We start from the raw sequence: 25761 nt of genomic DNA on the forward strand, positions 1-25761 counted from the left end.
TAGCTAATTTCCAAAATTTCCAAGATTTGCAAGCAAAAAAAAAAAAAAAGCAAATGGTGTGTGAGTGTCAGTAACTCTCATACTGAACAATTTTCAGAAAAAAAAAAAAAAAGGTATGAGCCGGCACTATGATAACGTTCCAAACAGAAAATTACAAAATACATTCAAACATGGCATTTTATCAACCGAAACATACAAAACACATAATTTCGGTTTTTATTTTAAGCTACGCACATATCTTATTTAGGCTTGTTTTTTGCATGATTGTCCAAACTTTTTGCAAATATATTACATTAAACTTTATCGTCATTATACAAATAAATGTGACCTCTTTTTAAAAATCATTTCATATTCTTTCACACATTTTTTTTATTACACTGTATCAGTTCTGTTTGCTTTTGTTGAGAACATCATGGGTTTGCCTGGAAGCTGGAATGGTTACCAGATCTTAATATACAAATCTGTCAAATGTAAAGCAAACAAAAGCTATTTTAACACAGGCATATTTACAGTAACCTACATGTCACCTACAAAAATGGTAACTGTGAAGCAAACACATTCCATGTTTTTACATGCAAAAAGAGACATGAAACACATGAAACAAAACTTACCACTATACAACTCTGATTCCATTTTTAAAACAAGATGAGCTGAACTAGTCTCGTGTTTTTGGGTGACACTATGGAAAACTGAAAAAAACAAAACAAAACAACCTTTTATAATGGTAACAACTGAAATATTGTATTGTTAACAGTCACTACACAATTTTACATGCCATTTTCCAAGTAATAAAACCTACTCCCATGCCAATGATCTTCATGTGATAATATGTGAATGATGCTGATCTTAGTACTTTAAAGCAAAACTGTCACCACACTAACCCCCTGATTAGAGGACTAGTATTTCCTCGTCTTTCCTTTGATTCCATTTTTCTACCTTTCTCGTCTTCCTCTGCTACGCATCTCAATTCAGTTTGCTGAGGAAGTCGATCAGTCCCTGGTGAAATTCTCTGGGTTTGTCCATGTAGCAGGCGTGGCGAGCTCCTTCTAACTTGAGCACGAAGTGATGTGGAAGTTGTATGAGGTTCTTGTGGGACTGGGCACCCAGATTTGTGTCCAGGGCTCCAAAGACAATGAGAGTGGGAGTCTGGAGTGAGAAGCACGCAGGAGGAAGTCAAAGAGGGAGACTATCCAGCGTAAAAAAAAAAGTTTTCACACATGTATTAACCTATATCACCATACAACTTTGTAAAGATACGCACCCTTTTCACGAGTTTTGAAATTGGCTAAATTGTTGTTGGCTCTTGTATGTGTATTGCATAAAAGCCCACTAATACTGACATCAGACACAGATCTATGGCAAAATGTCCAATGGGCAACATGATGATGCAACAAAATTACAAAACAAAAGTGTTTCAAATAGAGCAGCAACTAATGTTTCTTTCCGCTTTCAGTTAATCTATTAATGTTTTTTTGGTTTGTCAATCATGTAGGCTATGAAATATCGAGTAATACAAAAATGACACAGTACCATCATCAGTTACAACAGGCCAAAGTAATGTATTATAGGGTGCTTACTCTGTCCGACCAGCACTCTGCAGCAATAATTGATATTTATTAAGTTATAACAGCAAAGGTTTGGTATTTTAACTTGATAAACGAGTAAACGATTTATCCCTTATTAACTTAAATGATTTAGAACTGAAACAATTAAATGCTTAATCGATTAGTCAACGGACAGAAAATTAATCAGCAACTATGGTGATGATCAATTAATAATTGAAGTAACTTGTTCTAGCAAAAATGCTAAACATTTCCTTAATTCAGCTTCTCATTTGTGAGGATTTGCTGCTTTCTGGCTGTCATATGTGATAGTAAACTCAAAAGATCTTTGCGCTTTAGACTGGTAGTTTGACAAAACAAGCAAATTCAAAATGTTGCCTTTGACTTTAAGGGAAAATTTTAACACATTTTTAATGTATTTTTTGGACCTTAATTAATCAAGAAAATAAATGGCTGATTAATTGATAATGAAAATAATCGTTAGTTGCAGCCCTACTGTTTCAGCAACACTTAAAAGCCATAAACACATGCGCTGATTGTGCCTCACTGCAGCAGTGTTATACTGATGGACAAAATGGACGACTGCCTCAGCACCCCAAAGATGATCACTATGTGTCAAATGCTTTGTGGTAATTTGATTTACCACAAACAAGATCTGATTTTGATTTGATTGCACTTTATGGGTATTTGAATGCTACATGTTAAATACACAAATTAGAAGATTAGTAAATCCAGTGGTTCAACGAGGCCTCACAGATCATTTATGTCCTAGGGCCCCCTAGTGGGTAAATCTGGTCATGCCTCAGTGGTATGGATTTACCATTAAAGCCACAGTTCACCCAAAAATGAAAACTGAGCCCTGAAGTCAAGAGAAAACCAGTGAATTTTTTTTTACTCACATAACCCACAGCTATTGGGACCGTTTCCTTATATTTGTTGTTTCTTTTTCGTATATTAATTACCGCTGTCACACCACCATAATCTATACTTCCCTCACCTGAATACTTTGGTACTGCTGTGGAGTGTAACTTCGGGTACCGACTGGTGCTATGGGAATGAAGCCATGTAGCTGAGCGCTGTTCTTCATGAAGAAGGGGATGGAGTAATGTCCACTCATGGAGGGGCTCAAAAGCACAGCTGCCCTGACACCCAAAGACTCCATGAACCTTGAAAGGAGGTCCACTCGATTCTGGTCAGTCTTCAGAGCCTCTGAGTCCGGGGATTTTCCATACCCTCCATGAAGAGGAAGAATTTGTCAAGACAAAAAAATAAATTAAAAAAAAAAAAGAGAGATGGTTATTTTTAAGTAACTATGATTACAAAATGTGTTTGCTCAGGTTCTAAGATATCACACACAACAACCATTCACACCTGTGTGTGTATGCAGTGGGATTATATACTATATACTAATCGTGCTGATTATGTCGACCTGAATCTCTGAGTTGTGCAACAACTAAACGAAATGTCACGATTCAGTTTAGACAGTCATCATCTCTCAAAAAAACAAAAAAAAACAAAAAAAATACTGCATTCAGATTTTTACTAGTATACATTTTTTTTGTTTTCAATCACAAGAGTGCACCATCAGCTGATGAAACATCAGACACCGGTTTAAAAACTAAAAGATACCTGCAACGTGTGAATGCTAATAAACTCATCTTTTACTTTTAGACTAATTAATTTTCAGGTATATGATTATTTCTTTTTCTGAATGTGTTTGAATACAGAAATTGTGCCATTTCCTTTGTACAACATCAGAGTTTCTATTTGTTTGAACTTTGATTAACTTTAGACTAATCCTCTTCTATAAAATTAATGTTATCTAATTTATTCAACACCCTTGTGTATCAAACATATTCATATTAATACAGATTAATAAGAAATTAACAACCCAGTTTTATAATCATATGATTGCAGTCACTAAGATTAGAGTTGATTACGTGCAATAAGACTTCAGTTCTACCTGGCAGGTCCATCGCTAAGGCCTGATATCCATTAGTTGCCAGCAGGGCCATTGTCCCGAGCTCTTCCCAGGTTTTGGATGTGAAGGCCTGGCCGTGCAGAAGGACCACTTGCAGTCTGCACAAAGAATAATTTGGTTTTCTCATGACTTCTTAGCAGTACATTTCTCAAGATTTTGTAACAAGCACAAACCAGGCAAACATGGCATGTTAGAGCTGTAAGTAATCAGCACTGCCCGTATTTATTACACTTATGTCAAAACGTTAAGAGATTATCCCTTCTGCTGTGTTCACTGTCTTAGGCAATTGGTTTAATAGTTAAGAGGTAAAAGCACATTAACACCCACAATGTTCTAAGCAGGTCTCTGCTTTTGTCAGCTCACCTTGGCAGTATCTGTCGTCCAGCCCCATCAACAGGTAGAGCCTCTCTGAAGAACAGTGGCGGGTCCCCGGGCAGCTGTCCGGTGCGAACGGACACGTTGATGGTCGGAAGCGGAGGAGGAGGGGTGGCCATCAGCCCCATTCTTTGAGCCTCAAGAGACGGCTCCATGCTGCCCTGGCGAATGGAGGGCAGCAGCAGGTACAGCAGTAACGTGGCCAGCAACACCAGGCCCAGAACAACAAGACGATTGCGCAAGAAATTCATTTCGTCGAGAAGAACGACCTAGGAAAAGGGGTAGACAGTGCATAGTCTGAGATCCTATCATAGAGATTCTATTCATACCGTATCTCTATTTGTTTGACAGTGAGTGTATGTAAAAGCTGACATCCCCATCCAGTAAGACCAATATGGTTCAGCTTATGAAACTGTCTCTACAAGATTGGCTTTTGTCGAGGAACATTTCAGTTTTTAAAACCAGTCTCTTTCTTTCTTGGCGTTAACCATCATTCCATATCGGCAAACTCACCAACTCACACTTGCTGAGATACAAGGAACAGGAAGACAAGCTTTGTGTAAAAACTGATGTTGCCACGTCTCCACATGTCAGCGATGGATTTGATGGGTAACATTTTGTCATAACACATAAGAATGATGGCCAAGACTACAAAAACAAGACCTGGCTTGTCCTGCTGGGCAGGCAGGTGGCTAGTTGGGTGGACAGCTTGGAAAGAAATATCTGCAGGTGAAGGCTCCACTAGACAGTTTGGCCCTTGGTACACGGGATACTGGAGTGCCTCACCCCGTCTAAATCCCAACAGCTGCAACGATTCCTGCTCACAATGCTTGAGAAAGTGCACGATAACGTCAGACGGATGATCACGTTAGCCACGTTTAGACAGTTTAGGACTTGAGGTGGCTGTGCTGGGAAGCTGAATGGATCCAAGAAATACAACCAGTTAGGGGAAAGTTCACCCGGCAGGATGAAAAATCTGTAATATTGCGGCGCACAAGAACAGCAAGCTGATGGATGCAATTTGGTCCAAACATGCATGAGACCTGACACTAGCTCGACGTTCCGCTCTTGCACCGGCTGCATCCCTGCACAATGGGACGCTGTGGCAGACGTGATGCGTTAGGGATGAAGCACCAGAGGGAAAACATACCGACACAAAGGAGATAGCTAAGCACGATCACTGACAGGAGGACGAGGCTGTTTGCTTTATCGTCATGTCGTCTGCATCGCTGGTTGCCAGTGACGGGAAATGTTGCTGGAAGGGTCGACGCCGATGGTAGCTAGCTTTCCAAACTGAGACAGAGCAATTTATGCCTAACGCTAACCATAAATTTTATTTTCTGGTTTAAAAAAAACAAAACAAAACAAAACAAAAAAAAACAAAAAAACTACCTGTACATTCGGTGTCCCTTGAATGGCAGGACTGCCGGTCAACCGAAAGTAAAGACTAGATATCCACTGTGACACGAGAAAGTCGGAAAATGCAAAGGAAAAATCTGTTGAATACGAACCTACTCTGTATTCAGCCTAGCACGGTCTAAACAGCATGTTCCCCGTCGGAGCGAATTACGACGAGCACATAACCACGGTTTAAGCACCATGCGTCATTTCCTCCTGAAGCTGTAAGAAAATACATGTCAACAAAGAAGATAAAACTTTTCTTTTAAAGTGATGCGAATGCTATCCGGTGTTTTCCTTGTCTCGGTATAAACTGGACTTTGCATACTCGGTGTGCTTTTTGTAAAAACGTGGTAAAACTTGCGATGCAGCTCGATCAACTTTTGATCTGTTTATTTTAAAGATATATTTTGTGCTGTCTGGTGTAGGGAAGGATGTGCAAATTTTATATAATGCCAACAAGCTTTCTATTTTGGAAAAGTACCACATCCACAGAACAAAATGCTTGAACCGAAAACCAACTTTCAGTCTATTTAATTCCACTTTAGCATCTATCAGTGTACCCGGAAACCTCAGACTTCACAACAGCGATGACATTAAAACCCCGGAGACACTGTCTCACATACAAATTCAATCCTCAAACATCGTAACATTATTTGTTTTTTTTTTTTTGCTTTCTTCCCTCTCTTTAATATTCACTTGCTTTGGTATCCACCAAGAATATCTTATATCCCGTTTATTCCTGTATCTTTGTTGTAAAATATTGCATACATTAGTCAACAGTATATTTGATACAGATTCATCACTTAATTTTTTTCCAATTTTAAAATATTTTTGCACAGAGTAAAACGGGTGCAATTAAGTGGATGGAACACCAAAATTTAAGGACCCTGGCCGTGGGTGTACAAACTGAAGAAGCAGAGTATATTTTCTGCTTATGGTTAAAAAAAAAAAAAAAAAAAAAATGTTCCCAGTAGACTACAGTATGCAGGAAAAAAGAGAAACATTCAAAATCCTTTTTTAATATTGAAATTCTTTGATGTAAAAGGTGAATATGAACTGTTTTTAAATACAAAACACTTTGATTTTTCTCCAGTTCGGTTTCAAAACAAAAACATCAAAACACTTTGGTAGAACAAGGCTTCTAAATGAAGGTGATTTCCTCATTGACACTAAAACAAAGCTGCTACTACAAAGGAGAGGTGGAATGGCACAAAAGTAAAGTGATGTTCAGTCTGAACAAAGTTGTGGAATGAACAAGAAGACACTGTTTTAAATTCAAAAACACCCACATGCACAATGTAACCAAACCATAGCATTAGTATTATCCATCAACTTTAGGCAATTCTGTTCTTAAACTTAAATATTTCAGAATGAATGTTATTCTGAAAGGCTCCATCATTTCAAAATAATAGAAACCACGTAGAAGAATTACATGTTATTATCATTTTATTCTTACGATATTTTTAAATATGTCCTACATGGGGCTGATCGGTTTTTGCATGTTTTACTACAGTTACTCAGCAGATGTTATATTATTCCTGACTACCTTTTAAGGTTTTCTATGCATTATTATCTGTAGTAGGTATCAGAGAAGATTGTTAGTGCAAATTCAAAGTTCAAAACACTATCCAAGTGAAAATGGTTGGCAGTATATGTCTACTGTACTTGTAGTAAAAAGCCTAAAATAGGGAAAAACAACAGCATGGCTCCTTAAAGCATCTTCCTTTACCTTTACATGTAGTTTTATAGGCTGTTATTGAAATGTAAAGAGACATCCTTGGCATTAACTTGTCGGTCTAGTACTGTGGGGCAAATTCATCAACATTATACATGAGTGATATCTTTCGTCCACCTTTATACCACAGAAACCAGTTTCACTGTGTTAAATCTGCCTCATTTGCTAAGCACATTGTGTTTAAAGATAATGACAAATGAAACATTAGATCATTTCCACAATGTAACTGAGTTAAAGGCCAAGGATGGTATAACAATCGTACAAGCACACATTTTTGTTCGGATTCACAGTAAACACATTTTTAAAATGACACATTAAATGGAAAAACAACATAATATACTGTAATGTACTGACTGTATACTACTTATATGCCTCTGTTTCAAGCAAAATAACAATTTCCCCCCTTAAAAAAAAATAGGGGAAATTATTTTACTGGCTCTAACTCATGTAAATGCAAATGTACATGAATCAAAGCCAGATCAACCTCGACAGAAAATTTGTTAAAGTGCAGAATTAAAAAAGTTCAGCATATATAAAATGTTCAATTGCAATATTAATTCTGTGATTCTCCATTTTCGAGTTTGTGAAAAACAGCAAAACCTATTCCACTCTTCACTAATTTGACGTGACTAAATATGTTTCTGAGCACTGCCATACAGAAACTACCGTATAAATATGAAATCGATCAACTAGATTTGGTGTAGCAAATATACAGACTATACAAGTCTGAAGATATATTGTACCTACAGCAGTTGCTATCAACACAGTGTCACTGGCAGGAACCTGACACAAACTGCAATGCAAGCAAGTCAAACTACACACTAAAAAAAAATAAAACTAGTTATTGTGTATAGAGCCCAGACCTTTTTATGATTCATTTCTTGTTACTTATCAGCCAAAATAAACATCAATACCAGTATATCTGGAACAAGCTTAAGTTGGCCATGATCAGTTGGACAATAATTATGTATTTGTACATTTGTACTGCTAGTATCTGATAATCCTCATGTCTCTCTTCGAGAAAAATCAACAAAAATTTGGCAAAAGTTACATTACCTGGATGCTGAAATGATATTAAACATGATCTATATTCACAGTGACATCCATGTAAATTTGAGAATATAATTTGTATCAAATAGTAATGTTTGTCTTTACTGATCTGTCCAGCCTTTCCTTTTTATACACATTTTCCATATTAATAAAAAAAAAAAAAAAAACAACTGGTAGGCATTATGGAGTTAATATCGGCAAAAAGCACCATGCCCAGAAGAGGGCTGAGATGAACAATACTTAAAAAACTTCAATAATCACATCCTGTAAACACAAGCAACTGCAAAAAAGAGCACTTTTTAGGCCAGTTAAGGCACACATCTAAACTGAAACAGGCAGGTCCAGCAGTGTTGTTTTTATAAGCCAAAGATAACCAAAGAGATTTAGGAGATTTAAGACTGCATTTGTCATAATTTATCACCTTCTGGCTAAATGCACTATTTATGTGTCATTCATAAGGCTATATGACATATCACTTAACAGCTTGATTCATCAACAGATGACAATGCAAAGTACCTAAAAGTACCATTTTGTTGTAATGCACTGTTATGAGCCTGAGTCATTATTTGTATTTGAGTGTGTTTCTGTTTATGCTGCTTTCCCTCCCTGACTGAGGGTGGTGCCAATCACCGTTTCTGTGTTTTCTCCTGGTATGCTGAGTTGTAGGTAGCAGCTGCCGATTGGACTGAGACTGATGGCGCCCTCTTTGAAACGGTACGCGACGATGCCGGCTTCAGTTCGCCTTTTTTCCTGACTCCCAACCAGACTGTGCCGTGTCGTTCTGCCAAGTGATCCTGGATTTAGTGTTAGCTGTGGCACTGGTTGTCCTTGGGCGTGGGGAAAGAGGGGAGTCATTTTTGGGCTATGCTAAGGTTTCCCTAAGGTTTCCAGGCCGGGCATAACACGCACCAACAACTTCTCAATACTTTATGTCGACAGGCATAAAATGTATCTTTCTTCCACATCTTCGCTTAAGCATCATGTTGTTCGATTGTTGTGTCTATCGTTGAAAAAAACAGATTAAAAAAAAAAAAAGGTTAAGCAGTACTTTTTTCATAAGGCATTTCTCTGAGGGGATAGTCCAATGTGGAGGTCAGGGCCAGCATGGAGCATGGCAAAGGCCTCTAAGAGATAGTTCAAATGATTTTGGAAATCATTTGTTATAAGTTAATAATCAGTTGCAGTATTGATGGATGGACATTAGTTCAAGGAGGCGGTCCTGAGGTTGGAGATATCCCATTGCAGCTTCTCAGACAAAAATATTCCTTTTAGATGACTGTGTGCTGGGATAAAAAATGTCCTGTCATACTGGGAGATGTCTGATGACAGGACTGACTCACTGCTGCTGTGAATGCATCACTATCACTAGTATGCAGTAACCTACCACCTTTGAGTCGAAAAGTTTGAACTGTCCTTTTCGAGGCTGGTAGAAGCAGTGAATAGGTTGGGTTACTCAGTTTCCTCAGTGCAGCAGAGTGAGGAGTCCTAGTGGGAGTAAAAGGCAAAGAGGCCAGGTCCCTAAGACAGAGGAGGCTCTATTCTGCCCTTTTTCTTTCTGAGCACAAGCCTCACCCTTGTACCCATGGTAGCACTGGCACTGGAAGTTTGCATGGAAAAGAGCCAGCTCGCCTTGGCCAGGTGCTCCTGTAACCTTCAGGTGGCCACCGTGACTGGTGATGCTGTGTGTTAAGGGGCTGAGGTGAAGGTACACATCACTGTCTGGTGCTCTGCGAAGACAGCGGCCGTGGGATTTGCATACCACCTGACTGCACAGCTCTGCTGCCGTAGACACATTGAGCAGGTACCGGCCCAGTGGTCCCTGAAGATACTCATTTAGGGCGGAGCAGCTTTTCTGGAGGGTATAAAAAAATAAAAAATTTAAAAAAAGATAAAAGAAATGATGTTAACCCCAGACCAATGAACACTGGGCTGTTCAGCATAAAACGAGCAGAGAAGGGGTAGTACTTACACTGCTGTTTGCATAGGAGGTGTCCCCCCACAAGATTACACCTGCAGCTCCAAGTGCAACACTCTCCCCAATGGTGGAGACCAGATCTGTCTACAAAATGTTTACACACACAGTTCAGTAGTGTACCATACAATGAGCACAAAAGAAAACTGAAGCAGTGAAAGGATGAATTTATTGAATCAATTGATGAATTTGATGACATTTTTTATAATTGTTTCAGTCAATAAAAAGGTAAAAATACCCAACATTTTCTGGCTGCATTCCATCAAATGTTGGGTTTTACCACTCCTCTAAATTTCAAATCACTGTAAATTGATTTTGACATTTTAGGGTGTTTGTTAAACAAAACATTGGAGTGCTATTTTTTGAGATTTTAAAATATTAAATGATTCACCAATTAAGCAAAAATGTATCGATAAATTAATCGAATGTTGAACATAGTATCTAAACTCCTAGATAACTGATAATGAATGTATAAGCCTACTGTGCTAGACGAATTGTTGTTTCAGGCAACTAACCTCAGTTAGGAGGGTCATCTGATTGATGTAAGTAGGTCGGGTATAAACAAAAACAGGACGTGCTAATCCATCGCCAACAGATGCCAGGCGCATCGCCTCCTTCACCCTGTTTCGGACAAAGAGACGCCCATAATTTGTGGACTGTAGTAAAGAACCCATGTATATAGACGGGAAGAGGGCTGTAGATTCCATCCACAACCAGTTTAGTTGATCATTGCGGGCCATCTCCAACATAGGGCAGCGGCCTGTGTAATTCTTCAGGCCATTCCTGTAATCATGGTTGTAACAATCTGGAAACAAGTAGAAGCCCCAAAGTTGATTGGGCCTCAGACTCTTGGCAAGTTTTAAAGTTTCCAGCATAAATTTGCGAGCTGATAGCTCAAATTCCTGCTGTGCAACTCTTCCCACTTGTTCTGGGGTCCAATTGGGATTCTTTTTGCTCACCATTTCACGGGATTTTTTTCGATAGATATCTTTAATATCCCAATTTCGGATCCACAGTGGGCGCCACTCCTCCCAGTCAATAACAGCCAAACCTTTTGCCTCTGGCTCACGTATATATTTCTGCACTCCTTCAGGCATCTTTTTATAGTGCTGAGTGAGACTGGCAAGCTGTGGAAGACCTCCATTCACTGCAGTTCCACCATGCTCATAATAAGGATACAGTCCGAGGCGCTCCTCATAGAATATTGTGAGATTCTGCCGGACAAAGCCCTTGTTGGGGGATGCCACAATGTCAAACTGATCCAGAGATAAAGTAACACGATGTCGTGGAGTACACTCCTGTGTTGGGGCATTCCAGGCAAGAAGAACTGGCTTCTGGGAATATAATGGCCATCTTGTCTGCTTTACATCTGCTGAACACAAGGCTGTCCAAGATGTAAACAGAGTCAGAAGCAACCAAGGCAGTTTGCCAGGGGTGGTGAGGAGGGAGTGAAATACAGCATCCATGGTCACTGCTCACCTTCTCTCTTGTTTCTCTGTAAAAGAACCACAAAGCAGTTTTGTTAAGTTCAGTCAAAAATAAAAAGCAACATTTTTCCACATATCTCCACAGATGATCCAGGAAATTAAGCACTTTTCTAATGATGTCAACAAATTTTTTAATTTTGTGAAAAACAGAAAATTTTTACGTCGACTTTGAGGTAATATTTACTGACTTTCAGGCGTAGTAAACGCAACATGATCTCATGGGTAGACTGAGTTTTAATGAGCACCTCGAAAATATGGGAATAAATCATTATTGTTAGGATAACGTTACTGTGTAAAGGGGCCCCTATGACATGTCTTCAATATATTATAAGAGCGGCTGGTTTGTTACCAGTATTACCGCATATGGTTTGATTGTCAGCTTCCTGTTTGACTGACGTTAAATATATCATTTTGATCTTAAGATCAGTTCTAGGAAGTAAATGTTGGTTAGAGCGAAATATAGAGCAAAGGAAATAAAAACCCAATAACAACTACTTTTGACAGTTAGCTCATTTTCCCTCAGACTACTTTAAATTTCTTCCGTCCTTGAACTAAACTAACGCAACTTCGCCAAATTAGCTCAGAATTTCATTGAAACTGACAAACGTGCTAAGTTAGCTAACGGGTTGTTTCTTCTTCCTGTCCAGTCTGACCTGTTCCAATGAAGCCGACGACACGGGTTTATTCCAATCATGTAACCGTCAGATAAATTACTTTTCCACAGCCCTGCCATGTGAAAAATAACAGTCATAGTCCTTTCAATCCATGTTAGTGATCTAGAATTGCACCAGCCAAGGCTAACAGAGAAATTATGGCCGCAGCTACGATGACGGTCAATAGGACGAGCTACAACAGCTCAGTCCATTGAGTTACTGACTGGGGGTGGGTTATGAATTTATGAATGACTTGTGTTGTCTAATTTTGCCTTTTGTATTAACATAACTTAAGGTTTTAGTATAACAAGGACATTTGTTAACACTTTACCAGGATCATAAACCCATTTGGCAGTAATGTGAGGGTAAATTACATTCCAGTGTCGTTCACCCCCCCACAAGTAAAGCCCAAAGTAGACTGTTCTCCAGGCGCAGTAGAGGACGTTTTAGTGATAAGACCAAATACCAAACTGAGTCCCCACACACTTCTTAAACATCACTTTTTTACGCAAAGTTTAAATTGCTGCATTATTAAAAGTTACATACTAAATAGTAACAGTGTAAGAACTAAATAGTAACAGTGTAAGAAGTTTCAATCTAACGTGAATGGATGAATGGAGCACTAGACTCTCGGGCATGGGGGGAGAAAAATGTACTCAAAGTATCAAAACTAAAAGTACTCATTATGTAGAAAAAAGGATCCTTCAATAGTGTTGCATAATACTTACATATATATTATATTATAGGATTATTATTTGGGATGCATTAATATGTAAGCAGCATTTTACTGTTGTAGCTGGTCAAAGTCGTGCAAAATTTGAACTATTCTATACACTGTTGGTCAGTTCAATCTGTAAAATCCCCTATCTCAAGAAGACATTTCTTAAAGAAATACAAAACCTCCAGGCCACTTGCATCTTTCACAGGATAAGCATCATTTTAGTATTTAAACAGAGGAGAGTCACTTCTTCTTAAAAGTTGTCAGGCTATTCTTCTGTTCATTTGAGCGTGAATATGAGCTATCACTAGTAATGGTGGCAAATGTTTAGTGGTGATGATATTTCTAATGTTAACGAAGCAAACAGCATTATTCTTGATAACATGATGATTCGTTTTTAAATCTGCCTTATAATGTCTCTTACCAGGAACCTCTTCCTCCCTCCTCTCCGGATGAAAGTAGATCAGTCAAGCTGTTCTGGTTGTTCAAGATCAGGATGCATACAGGCCAAGCATGTTATTCTGCTCCATTATCCTAGTCTCAGTTCCCTGAGGAGACAAAAGCAGTTCTTCATTCCATGTTGAAATCCACCACTGACTTGTATTTAAATATCCAGAAGACTCCACCTCTGTTTGACCTCAATTTTGCAAACACGTGTGTTAAACACCCGACCATACTGCTGAGCTTTCTTTTTGAATAGAGGAAGTTTCAAAGAGTGGCTCTTTTGCCTGCTTCTCTGAGATAGTCAGAAATATTTAAAACATATACTGTTTAAAGTACATTGCTCTAATGTCATTGAAAGGGCACGGGAAAACAAGCATTATAGCTGTCTCACTAGCATTGACTTCAAATCAAGACTTTGAAAGCATCAAAGCAGTTGACCGCACGGTAAAAAGACTTGACCACACCATGACTTAACTAAAAGCATTTGAAACAAATTCATACAGGACACAGGATTTCTGCCAGATGCCTTACTCATGATCCTCCAGTTCTGGCTGGTGGAAAGTTTGCTTGGCTAAACCACACACACACACACACTTTCCTTATAGGCTCTGAGTATCAACAAAATGAACTAAATTTTGTTTGATATTTTAGTTACAAGCTTGCTGTGAACATCATGGTGAGTAATATCACAATAACAGTTTTACTGGGACAGCAGTGGACGATAAAAAATCCCGAGCCACTTGGTGACTTGAATATACTGTATAGGGACTTACTGTAGATGCTAAAACTTGTGCTGCTTGTAAGTAAAGGATGTATAAAAGCTACCTGCAGTGTTGGGGTGTGCATTGTTAGGTCGACTCGTTCATGCTAGCTGGATGGTTAGGACTCATGCAATCGCAAAAATATAATTTTTGAAGAGCTGAGAAGGTAGGCTGAGCTTATTGATAGCCTTTAGTCAAACTAAATGGGGTCATCAAGCTTCTGAGAGTTAATGACTTTGAAAAGATCTTTTGTGAGACCTCTGTTTGACCCTATGACAAACTAAACACATTAAGTTGCTTATGTTGACTCCTGACTCATGAAGACACTTCCTCCAGAGTATGCTTGCAGATCGGCTAAGTTACCTTTGATTTCTTTGCCGTTGTTTAGATATGACAGGCTAGTGAGAATGTGAAATTATACGTATGTTCTTGTTAATAATGAGGTAAAAGATTGTAACGGTCCTTGTGAATAATGTCGTACTTTGGAATTTCCCATCATAAAATTTGTCAGCAAAGCCCAGTCATGGGTGGTTTGCTGAGTCAAATATTTTCTTTTAACCCCAATACTGCAATTCACCCCATGGCCTTACATACTATTTCAGCTTTGTGAAAGTAAACAACAGAAAGTAATTGTACCGCCATGTCTCCCCCAGACTTAGCTGAAAAAAGTTCTTGCCCAGAGGACTTCTGTAGCGTAAAATCATTTCATGGAGGCAATAACATGGAGTGGATTTTGGCAAAGTCCTCTTTATTTTTTAAGGAGAACAATATCACAGACAGCTTTACAGAAACCCCTTTCCCATGGAGACAGCATTGATGGCCTTGACTCCTCTCTTAACTTCATCCATGCCTCATTAGCAGACACACATACACACAAGTGGCCTCCAAAGAACGGTTTACCTCGCAATTTCCTCTGCAGGTGGAGGTCAGGAGCATTATTTCCACTACATGGGCAAACAGGTCCTGTAAATTCATTTTAATTTTTACAACCTTTGACAAAAATCTGAATTATCTGCTTTTACAAAAGACTATTTGGCAGGTAGCTCTCATAACCTTCCCAAATAATTGTTATATAACCACATCTGATGCTGATAAAAAGAGATTTCCTACAGAAACTTCCTTCACTCTCCCCACATTTCAGTTTGGATTACATGTTACTGCCTTTCACATAAAAACCATTAATACAGCCTACAGAAAAAAAGAATTTCGTTTGAAACATTAGTCCATCGCCTTTTAAAAAAAAAAAAAACAATCAAAATCAAACACCTAAATATGGTATCTATGAGGGTCAAAGGCAGAACTTTACAAATACAGAGGTCATGAGTCCCCCAGAAGTAACTGATTAGTTTCAGGCCTAAATCCCTAGACCTATGTATGGAGCTTCAGTCCTGTGGTAACATGTGGTCATGCAGTATACGGTAAGGAGACACCTTAAAACAAAAAAAACAACAAACAAAAAAAAACACCCACACTCCTGAAAGAAGACAAAACAACTGGTCAAACAATCGAGTATTTTTACTGGGATCAGCCAACTGAATGTGTATTTTTTCAGTTGTGGTATGTGAACTCTCTCCATGGTGTCAGCAGGCAGCTACAGCCTGGTGTACATCAAGGCTATAATCTTCACCTGCAACATAAAATCCAAAAAAATTTCACTGGAATTATTGTAGGCAATAATTCTTTAGTATATCCATAGATTTTCTTCCTCCATGGACCTTGAAGACTTGTGAAGTAAGTGCACTTTAATATGCTGTTCGATGACATGAATGTATGAATATAAAAAAAGGACCATGACACAGTTCAGCATTTCAAATTGTAATTAAAAAACAGTTATAATAAATTAAAAGTGAAACATAGTATGCCAAAGCAGCAAAGAAAACAACAGGATCTCCTATTAGACTCACTGCTGCTGTGTAGATCTGTGGCTCTGAGGTCACTGAAGCCAGTCCATCCAACATTATAATATGACATTTATCCACTTTAGATTTTGTGGGCCACTGATTGTCAACCCCCTTGGCTGTTACCGATAAGCAGATCCTGTTCCATGCATAATAAAGCAAGTCAAGATGGTGTCAAAAAACTAAAGTGTGCACTTAAACTTTCCTGCTCTCCAATACGTTAGACTGTGACAGGAGAAAGAACTGGTTACATTTTCCCTGAACTCCTAGAGTTCAGTCAATCGTACCAGAAAACTATCTGCAGCAACAAATTCAGGACTGTCACATTTCATCTCATGTCTGCACACACATTCATACATACATGCACACAAACCATGATCTGTAAACTGAGTAGGTTTTGCCAACTTGGCACCCTTCTAGATCCCCACTGGTGACCTATTCTGTGGCTGCACACAAGCCAAAAACAGATCGAATGCAGAGGCTCAGCACACATTGCATCGGACTTTCCACATAAGGGCATCAAATATATCAAGAGATCGTGTTATTTTAAAAGGTGGTTCAGGCTTCCAGTTGTAGGGGAAACCACAGGACGGAGTTGACACAGTGGCTAGTCTGAGACACTCCTCAGACATCGTCAGGCTTCACAGAGGACAACTGGGAAATCTACATGGATGCATGGGTGGTCCAGCTTTAAAATTCCCTGGAAGAACAAAAAAAGAGATTATAATCATCTGAACGAATAATACAGAGAAGTGGTGTTGGTGAGTAAAGACCTAGTTTAAATTTGTAATTTCCTCACCTGAGGTGTTAGGTTTTTGTGAATTCTCTTCAGTTTGGCTTTTTTACGTCCATTTTTTGTCACAATTGTCTCTTCATAGAACTCATGGGCCAAGTCACCATCTTCATCAAAGAACATAGAGCTGCAGCAGGGAGAAAATCTTAATTATCCATACATACATAATATGCATGAGTGTATCCAAACCTTCAGTAAATGCATAAATTACAAGTTTTTAAATAAAACCGAGTCATGACTTGGCAATATTACGAGATTGGGTCATTTTATAAAATATCAAAAAAAAAATTGGGCACATACTGTATTTGGTGTTACACAAAAACAGAGTTGGTCAATGTGAAAGCTACTAAAATATATACAACTACAACAAAATAAAAATGTGGTTTTCAGGTGTCAAGCCAACAAGCCTGAGAACAATTTGAAAAAAACTGTCTTCCAGTGGGTAAAATGCCCTGTTTTTGAAAGGTTAGGTTGTACGGTAAGCTAACAGGTCAGCCATGAGTATGGAAATAACAACTGTGAACAATAGAGGTGTACAGGACGACAGCTAAGACCAGTACAGATCAGCTAGAGCAGCAGAAGACCACAGTATGCTTGTGCCCATTCCTGTCAAATATAAATTAAGAGAATGAAGACAGAGTGGACATTATCATGGAAATTTGCTAAACGGACAGACATCAACTGATGTGAGAAATTCTGGTTTATGCTATAATATGCCAGTGGATGGGTGAGAATTGTTGTGCAAATGTTATAAATTTGTAGCTCCCTGTTGCCAATGTCAACAGCACCGGCTGAATGTGAATATATAACTCTGTGAGAATATGTTCTGTGACAACATAGGTACATATTGCCTGCAGGTAATATTTTTTTTAATATGTTTTTATGTGTTATATGTTTTATATATTTCTAATGAGCAGATAACACACCATGTCATACAACTTTCTCGAGCTCTTTCCAAGAATATCAGTCACACAGGTTTACTCCAACAGCCCATAATTCAGCCCAATAGTGCACCTTTTTAGATGAGATTGGATGTTTTAATGTACTGTATGTAAATATGCTACGCCATATCTACAGAAACTGAGCAATACCATCACATCAGAACGGAGCCATTTTTCTGAGGAACATTTTGGACACAAAGAGGACAGCGAGCTCAAACTAATCTCAATACGATAAACTCCAAATTAGTAACTGAATACAGTAAACAAAAAATGCCTACTTTAACTTAAGAGGGAATGTCAATATTAGTAATAATGCTGTAAGGCAATATGAATACAAGAAAATCACATCATATCAGTCTGCTACAATAGTTGAAAAAATTTAATACCGAGGTAACATGATGCTGAGGCTATATTTACCTTCGTCTAGTAAACACAAAAGGAGTTGCACCTGGGAAACTTCGAACTCTTGCCAGTGACTGCTCATTTCCATCTTTGGTTGAATCATCCACACTACCTGAGCCAGAAAAAGGCCAAAATCCTTTGGATTTGGAGCCGCTACCACCCATCTTCAGCTGCAGCACATTATTTTCCTGGGTCACAGGACTGCCAGTGGTGCTACAGTGTTACTGTACCAGATGAGATGTGACCTTCAGGATATAACACCTAGGAAAAGTGACACACCGAAGGGAGGAGTGAGGTCTTTTTTTTTTAGTATAACAGAGCAAAAATGATTTTTACAAGTAACTTGATATTTTGGGTTAAGGTAGAATAAAAGGAGAAGTAAGGTACATATTTATTTCTGAATCGGAGACCCCAGTTTTTTTGTGGACAACAGAAGTGGTACAACCAGAAATCAAATGGGCTATAAAATACTACAGCACCTGTGCATCTGTATTTATTGCCAGTGCGAAAAGCTTTGTAGATGTAGTGATTCTATAGCCATTTTTCTCTAATCATACCTTGATTATGGCTAACATAATAGAAGACAAATAGAGGAAAAATCCCAGACTGATGTCGTGTCCAGGTTAAGATTTATGTGTCAACCTGTAGCAGGCCAGTGCCATGACACTGCAACCAGGCAAAACAACTTAATATTAACACAGCCCTGCCAACGTCTCATACCTGACCATCCTACTGTGTCATGCCGTTCAATCAGGATAAGCTGACATTTGAAATTTAGAAAATCCCGGAAAACATTTGTCAGCCCCACTTAGCGTCCAAGGGCTCGGTAACATTAGGTTATCTGGAGAGGCACAGCTAACTTGGTTAGCTAACCTTGACCGACAAGACCATTAAGAAATTGCCCTTACATGTGTGTTGGCCGCGGTTCTGTCACTTTATGCCCTGGCCGCTAACATCACAATTGGATAAAGACAATTAGCACGCTGTTCCTAGCATTAGCCAGGTCAACATGTTTCTATATGGTATACAAAATAACGTATACTGACGTTGCCAAGGGCTAACGTTAGTTGGTTTAATAAACAGCGTTAATCGCTTCCGCTTAGTTGAAAACGTACCTCAAGGAGTCTGTTCGCAGGTGAGAATTCTTCTTTGATGAATTTTTCTCGGTGGGTGTCTAGATCTGCACAGGCTCGGACCCCATAACACACACACACACACACGGCTACGCTAGCTGTTTATGCTAACTAACGTTACAGGCTACTCGCCTGTATTCCTCTGTCGGCTGGTAAAGAAACGCTTCGGTGAGCTCCCGCCACCGCATGGACGGGAGTGTAAAACGGGACAACTGTACAAGAGCAAGGTAGCAGCCACAAGAGCAGCAAAAACTTAGCGTGAGTTTACTGCCTGCCCCATTTCCTAGACATAGACAGTACAGTCAGTATATCAGTGTGCTATACTATATAGCCAAAAGTATGTGGGTTATTTTTCATGGTTTGAGTTCGGCCCCTTAGTTGCAAATAAAGGAAATCTTAATGCTGCAACATACAATGGTATTCTAGACAATAAGGTGCTTCCAGCTGCATAGCAACAGCTTGCACAAAGTAAAGTCCATAAAGAAAATTATTGTTGAGTTTGGCGTGGCCTGCACAGAGCCCTTACTTTAGTTCCAAAACCTTTAGGATGAATTTCAGCACAGACTGCAAGCCAGGCCTTTAAATCCAATAAAAGAACCTGACCTCACTAATCTTCTGGCCGACTTAGAGCAAATTGCTGCAGCCAGGTTTCAAAATCTTGTGGAAAGCCTTCCCAGAAGAGTGGACACTGTTATCACAGCATATAAATGACCGTGGATGTGGAATGAGATGTTCAATAATCACATGTGGGTGTTAAGGTACCTGGTGCCATATAATTTTGGCCATGAAAACTGTTTACCACAAAATACTTTGTCAAACCTTGTACTTAATGTAAATTTTGAAATCACCACAACAGCCAGATCAAATGACCCGTGATTTATTATCATCATTTTATTAGATAATTACAGTATAAACACATTGTTTTCACATTTTAACTTGTCTTGTCATTTCAGGTGTTCATTAAAGTGCCGGATTTAAAAACAGTCTCTACATGTCAAACAAAATGACCAGAAGATAAACCAGAAAAAATTACCAGAAAAACACAAATGTATCTTTTATACCACTATAAATAATCTAATCAAGCAGCGTAGTTTTTCGAGAAAGAACTGCAATGAATTAAGTCCATGGTCATTTTTGTTGTATTTTTTTGCCAATCCAGTTCACAACAGTGGCTTAACTTGGACAAAAAGTGGCAGCGCCTTTACGTGGTTCACACTAGATGTAACAACAGTATCCCTACTTCTTAAACAACCTTTTTTCAAAACAATGTCATTGTCTGAGCTCTTCCGCCCTTTTTACATCGCTGTGGATTTTCTCATCGAGCCATCATACTTGCATCACTCCGAGTCAACCAGGAGTAGTAATCCTCGTGATGGCCTGCTTGATCTTTTCTCTAGCAAGAGCGTAGCGCTTCACAATCTGCCGGACACGCTCTTCTTCCTCACGCTGCAGGATTCGCAGAAAGTTGCACAACTCAGGAAAGCTAAATGCATCCCACTGTGGAGGAGGGCAATTTCACATTAAAATCAGCTGTATATATCGAACATACAACATCAGAATAGATTAAAGGCTTACCATATGACTTAATTCTCAGAGCCAATTGGACACTTACATTGACATCTCCCGTTTCATTTTCTTTCAAAACCAGACTCAGGACTTTTTCACTGGGGCCAGCACACAAGCGTAAGTAGAGTGGATATTCATCATCAGACAGTTTACGCATGTACACTGAATAGAGGGGGGGAATAAGAATTTAATACTAGATGGAACTGTTTTGTTTTACTGTGCACATACAATATTAAGAATGCTACCTTGGCTTTGTTTCTCAGTGCGTTCAAACAGGGCAAACTTGGCTGGGTTGTCCACCATGGTGAACTTGTTGAGCAATGCCTCGATGACTTCCCGTACCCGTGTCTGGGAGCTTATATGCAGGTGTTTTGCAGTATCTTTAGGGAGGTAGAAAGATGTCCGCCGTCTCATCCGTCTTCCCTGCTGATCTTCCTCTAGTGTCGAGCACAGGCTCTGAGGAGGAGGGAGGGAGATCGGTCGAAGTAACTGAAAGTGGACCTTGATGAAACCAGTGTAGAACCCCTCTTTATTCTGCAAGTTAGATGGATTTATAGCATTAGATGGGGAGTCACATAGTTTTATGCAATAGCAACGTAGTTTGTAAACTATAATTTAGTATTATAATTAAAATAATATAATTTTTTGCATGCCTGAATGTTAAGAGAGAAAAGATTTATCAGTCACTCACAACCATCATGTACAGATTGCTGTTGGTCTGAGCATTATACTCCTTGACCTTCTGCTGAATCTCACCAACACTTAACTCCTGTTTACCCAAATCGATCTGTTCATCCTGAAAAGTAAAAAGGGACAGAGCAGAAATAAAAGTAAAATAAAGTCAAGCTCTTAATTCTCTCATTTCAAAATGAAGCCATGCATGATTCAATATCACCAAACAGAAAGGGAAAACTGCTTTGTGCCTCCGGGTGTGATTATCTATTCCACAGCCTGACCACTGACCCCCTGACCTGGAAAGATGTATACGCAGTAAAATACAGTTCCAGCTGTGAGCCACTGTCCTCCTGACTGCAGAATGAGTCACTTGCTGTGCTTCCCCAGGTCATCTCCACGGTTCAGGTGAGCAGCAACTTTGGATTTCTGTCATCCCCAATATCTTAAAATGATCTCCAGATTTGTATGTCCATAATTCCTCAGCTTTCCTCTGCCTGTCTGGAGGAAACTGATTCTACTAACAGCTCTTTGGCCTCAGCATTCCCGTTTGTTCCACCCTGACCATAAAACTTCACAACTCCGATATCTAAAGGGCCAGCCAACTCCCAGCAAGATCTGCTTAAACTACCCTGGGAGAAAAATGTCCCCCCCCCCCCCCGGGTACAGTTAAACTGGAAAAAATATTTCTTTTTTTTATTAAATTAATTAATATTTTTAAAATATTAAATTAAAAATAAAATCAGTAAAAAGCTAACAAAAAGTACGAGTTGTAACCTTGTTTTTTGGTAGACATACCTGACCATCTGACTGGCTTTCCAATTTCGAAACTGAGATTGTGAAAGCATTTACAATCAGTGAGAGGCTGCAGCAGAATAGTTAGTTTATCAAAATTAAAGCAGCAAGATTGGGCTGTGCATCCTGAAGATAAAAAACATATTATGTTAATATGAAAAAATAATCACAACTCAAGCCGAAGCATATTAATAACATTTTGGTTGACACACGGTAAAGCAAACTTTTAATTATTTGATAAATTGTGGTAGTCCGTGGACCTCAGTGGTGTCAGTTTATTGAGGCTCTGTAATAAGGACAGCTGTTTTATTGTGAAGTTGTTAAGTTGTCCTCTCCCCTCAGCTCTCTCCTAAATTACTTTCTGTATAGATGCCTTGACAATGAGAGGTAATAAAGCCGGTATCTTTGAGGACATATGGCACACTGTGGACAGCAGAGGACAATCTTGTAATCTCCATCTGCTTTGACTTGCCTTCCTACGCAATATGAAAAGAGGCAGAATTGGGTTTGAATTATATTTTTTGAAACAATAATTTTTGCTTGGTCGGATAGTTCAATCTTTGGATCACAATTTAAGTAATTTTCCTTTTGTAAATGATCTGTAAAATATGTTTTGTTTTTTTTTAAAATAAAAAATCCCTGGAAGACAACACAGCTTTCTGTACAAAATTTGTGATTGGAGCTTTGTTCCTCACCACGTTTGTGTCTGTCTCAATGGAGTCGTCAGAGAAATCTGCCTGGTCTGTTAACAAACTTCCATCTGTGCTGCAGTTCAGCTGGATGAATGGTCGGCAGCGGTAGTGACAGGTGTAACTGCAGTCTGAGAGAGAGAGAGACCATTAGAGGGTGTAAATTTTGCATTCTCATTTATGCTTTGGCTAGTGGTCAGTGCTTGTGGTGTACATCCCTCTGCTCTGGATTTTGTTCAGTAATCTGCCTTTGTGCTGAAAAGTATCACCACTATCAAACTAACCTAGATATATTATCTATGTTATATAATCAACATACAAATATTTTTGTACGTACAAAGTCAAAGTCGCTCAGGCTGGATATTTAATGGTATGTTAATTCTAGGCTGCTATCACTCTGTCACCTGTTTGTTTCTAATTGCTAAAACAGTTGATTTTCTTTGCTGAACTGGGCCGTCAGCATGCCACCGAAACGCCTGAAGTCAAATGATACAGAGAAACAAAGACATTCCCAGGTGCTATCCATAACAGCAAACAGTTAAAACATGACGTTTGCCAGACCTTCTTACGGACCGGGACAAACCCTGTGATAACGGGTCTCATGACTGGAAAAAATATAACACGAGCATCCTGCATTCTGGGGTCACTGGCAATTGGAAAGTGAAGACTATATCAGAGCTGCGTGAGTTTTGGATGGACATGGGGTTACAGAGCTGATCTAGTCTTTAAAGTAAAGATATTTTTTAAGCCATTTCTTACAAGGTTAATGTTTTTAACTCAATTTCCGCCATCTCTTGAAAGGTTAATGATTTTACTTTCATACCCGTTTTCTTTACAAACTAAGCGGTGGTTCACAATGTCTATTATTAATCCTATTGGCAGGAACAGCCTAACACACTGCATGTCATCCTGTCTCATGCAATTCAGATTTAGTGGCTGGTTGCCCGTTTTTGCTTTATAGGTCAATGCCTAAAGTCAAAAACATGTTTATCATGTATGAACCAAACTTAAAGCTTAAGGCTAGAGTTATTCTATGTTTTTCTTACTGAAATTTAAAAAAAAATAATATGAGAAGGCCAAAACCAACAATGTGTCAGTCCAGCTTCCCCACCCTGTCTGTGGCTCGCAACACCAAGTCTATTCCTTCCCTCTAAAGACTTAAATCTTTAAAATTTAGTGTCTAATACATACCTTCATTTTTAAAAAACATTCAAATAAATTATAGCTACAGCTGGGCACTGTAGTTTTTAGGAAATGTTACTTAGACCTGGGTAAATGGTGTAAATGCTGGGGACTATTTTCTGCCGCGGATTTGGAGTGCTAGTGAGTATTCACGGCAACAGGACGGTGAATGTAGGATTGATTCAAAATAAACTACAGTGTGTGTGGTCATGGAATTGAAGGGACATGTCTCCCATTATGGGCCAGTGCAGGACACAGTGGTGCTCACTGATGTCCTTTTAATAGTTTTTTGGAGAACAATGGAGCTCTATGGTACAGAAGAATAAGCTGTATCAGGCTTTGGCTACACAGACAACACTTTTTAGTAATTTATTGTTGGTTTTGGTCTTTCCATGGGATTTGCTGATGATAAGAAAAAAAACATAGAATATGACGAGACTTATCCTTTTAAACAGCTTAAAATAGATTCATAAGCAGAAGGTACTCACTGGCACAGCGTAAACTCTGCTTATAAAGGCCCCAGATGAATTCTCCACACAGGTCACACCAGGTGAGATGAGTGTGACTGTAGGGCCGGAAGTCATGACCCACTCCAGCCTCTCCTCTCTGACACCCGGGTGCCTCGATGCTGACGCTGTCTCCAACCAGGCGAACGACATGGAAGGAGCAGGGCTGGCCTGGGTTTAGGGGTGTCGGGGCTGTGCGTGCTGCAGGAGCAGCCAGCTCGATGGGATCATTTACACTGAGGTCCTTAAGCTCGATTAGCTCACATTTAGACATCCTGCCCTTGATACAGACACTGACATGTCAAGGCAACATTTTGTGTCCGTGAGCTAGTACGGGTGTACATCGGGCTCTGAGAGGAGACAGCATTATTATGTGCAGCTTCGCATCCTTATTGAGGATGTTGTGTATGTTAGGCTCTGATGAGATGTACAGTATTTGGACAAAAGAGCACCACGTCAGTTTAATTCGGGGCACTTCCAGCTTTGTGTGCGGTGCAGAGGCACACGCGGCCACCAAATCCTTAGGAGCTGCAAGACATTTTGAAAAACATGCATAGTTCTGTTTTACATACAGGAATCTGACATATTTAAATCAGTATCAGCTCATGCAATGCAAATTATTAAAATCGATGTCTATGCCGTATGATTCGATGGGCTTTACAAATTGAAAAACAAAAGATTAACATTTGTTATCTGATGCCAGGATTCATATGATTATGTTAAAATGTGGGACAAGATGATAAGTATAATCCTGTGCAATCCTGGGACAACTCATACTCATTTTCTGTGCCTGAGAGTGACACAAAACTGCATATTTCAGATCAAACTCTTGTCACCAAAAAGTGGGTCAATCTCATTTCATTCATTAATTTCAGAAAGAACAGAACTAACCTACATCAATCATTCCAGTGATAAGTGGCAGCACAATAAAAGTAAAAAGCCTACAGCCTTGAATTCAAGTTTTTAAATGTATATAATGTCATGTATGTTCAGCATGTGGTGGACTGTGACTCAATACCTTCACTGATGTGCTGCACAAGTTTAG

General features: G+C 39.2%; 4 protein-coding genes across 17 annotated transcripts; all 4 read right to left on the reverse strand.

Annotated features, from left to right (window-relative positions):
* Positions 1-200: 200 nt before the first annotated feature.
* abhd14a (abhydrolase domain containing 14A) lies at positions 201-5535 on the reverse strand. Of its 7 annotated transcripts, XM_040158491.1 has the most exons (6): positions 4705-5037; positions 3907-4187; positions 3526-3641; positions 2560-2795; positions 937-1146; positions 201-689 (listed from the first exon to the last, which is right to left on the reverse strand). In XM_040158491.1, the coding sequence occupies exons 1-5, from the start codon at positions 4999-5001 to the stop codon at positions 964-966; spliced, it is 1113 nt and encodes a 370-aa protein (XP_040014425.1). In that variant the 5' UTR covers positions 5002-5037; the 3' UTR covers positions 201-689; positions 937-963. The 7 variants fall into 7 exon arrangements, with proteins under 7 accessions (XP_040014425.1, XP_040014427.1, XP_040014431.1 ...); XM_040158493.1 differs by lacking the exon at positions 4705-5037 and adding an exon at positions 5430-5535 and having other exon boundaries at positions 201-1146; XM_040158497.1 differs by lacking the exon at positions 4705-5037 and adding an exon at positions 5434-5510 and having other exon boundaries at positions 201-1146.
* Positions 5536-6329: 794 nt separating this feature from the next.
* Positions 6330-13488, reverse strand: hyal2b (hyaluronidase 2b). 5 transcript variants are annotated; one of them, XM_040115880.1, is made up of 6 exons: positions 12217-12388; positions 11752-11808; positions 11556-11571; positions 10592-11460; positions 10074-10163; positions 6330-9956 (listed from the first exon to the last, which is right to left on the reverse strand). In XM_040115880.1, the coding sequence occupies exons 2-6, from the start codon at positions 11773-11775 to the stop codon at positions 9567-9569; spliced, it is 1389 nt and encodes a 462-aa protein (XP_039971814.1). In that variant the 5' UTR covers positions 11776-11808; positions 12217-12388; the 3' UTR covers positions 6330-9566. The 5 variants fall into 5 exon arrangements, with proteins under 5 accessions (XP_039971814.1, XP_039971810.1, XP_039971813.1 ...); XM_040115876.1 differs by having other exon boundaries at positions 11752-12388; XM_040115879.1 differs by lacking the exons at positions 11752-11808; positions 12217-12388 and adding an exon at positions 13359-13488 and having other exon boundaries at positions 10592-11571.
* Positions 13489-14899: 1411 nt separating this feature from the next.
* tusc2b (tumor suppressor 2, mitochondrial calcium regulator b) lies at positions 14900-19565 on the reverse strand. 2 transcript variants are annotated; one of them, XM_040116302.1, is made up of 4 exons: positions 19289-19565; positions 18189-18434; positions 16837-16957; positions 14900-16737 (listed from the first exon to the last, which is right to left on the reverse strand). In XM_040116302.1, exons 2-4 carry the CDS (start codon positions 18335-18337, stop codon positions 16672-16674), a joined length of 336 nt encoding a protein of 111 aa, XP_039972236.1. In that variant the 5' UTR covers positions 18338-18434; positions 19289-19565; the 3' UTR covers positions 14900-16671. The 2 variants fall into 2 exon arrangements, with proteins under 2 accessions (XP_039972236.1, XP_039972237.1); XM_040116303.1 differs by lacking the exon at positions 19289-19565 and adding an exon at positions 19082-19262.
* An 852-nt stretch (positions 19566-20417) lies between these two features.
* Positions 20418-24990, reverse strand: rassf1 (Ras association domain family member 1). 3 transcript variants are annotated; one of them, XM_040116299.1, is made up of 6 exons: positions 24699-24990; positions 23035-23159; positions 21564-21668; positions 21118-21406; positions 20919-21034; positions 20418-20803 (listed from the first exon to the last, which is right to left on the reverse strand). In XM_040116299.1, the coding sequence occupies exons 1-6, from the start codon at positions 24988-24990 to the stop codon at positions 20654-20656; spliced, it is 1077 nt and encodes a 358-aa protein (XP_039972233.1). In that variant the 3' UTR covers positions 20418-20653. The 3 variants fall into 3 exon arrangements, with proteins under 3 accessions (XP_039972233.1, XP_039972232.1, XP_039972234.1); XM_040116298.1 differs by having other exon boundaries at positions 22993-23159; XM_040116300.1 differs by lacking the exons at positions 23035-23159; positions 24699-24990 and adding an exon at positions 21832-21939.
* Positions 24991-25761: the final 771 nt, after the last annotated feature.

This window comes from Xiphias gladius, chromosome 21, assembly GCF_016859285.1.
Source record: "Xiphias gladius isolate SHS-SW01 ecotype Sanya breed wild chromosome 21, ASM1685928v1, whole genome shotgun sequence".
Classification (NCBI taxonomy): domain Eukaryota; kingdom Metazoa; phylum Chordata; class Actinopteri; order Istiophoriformes; family Xiphiidae; genus Xiphias; species Xiphias gladius.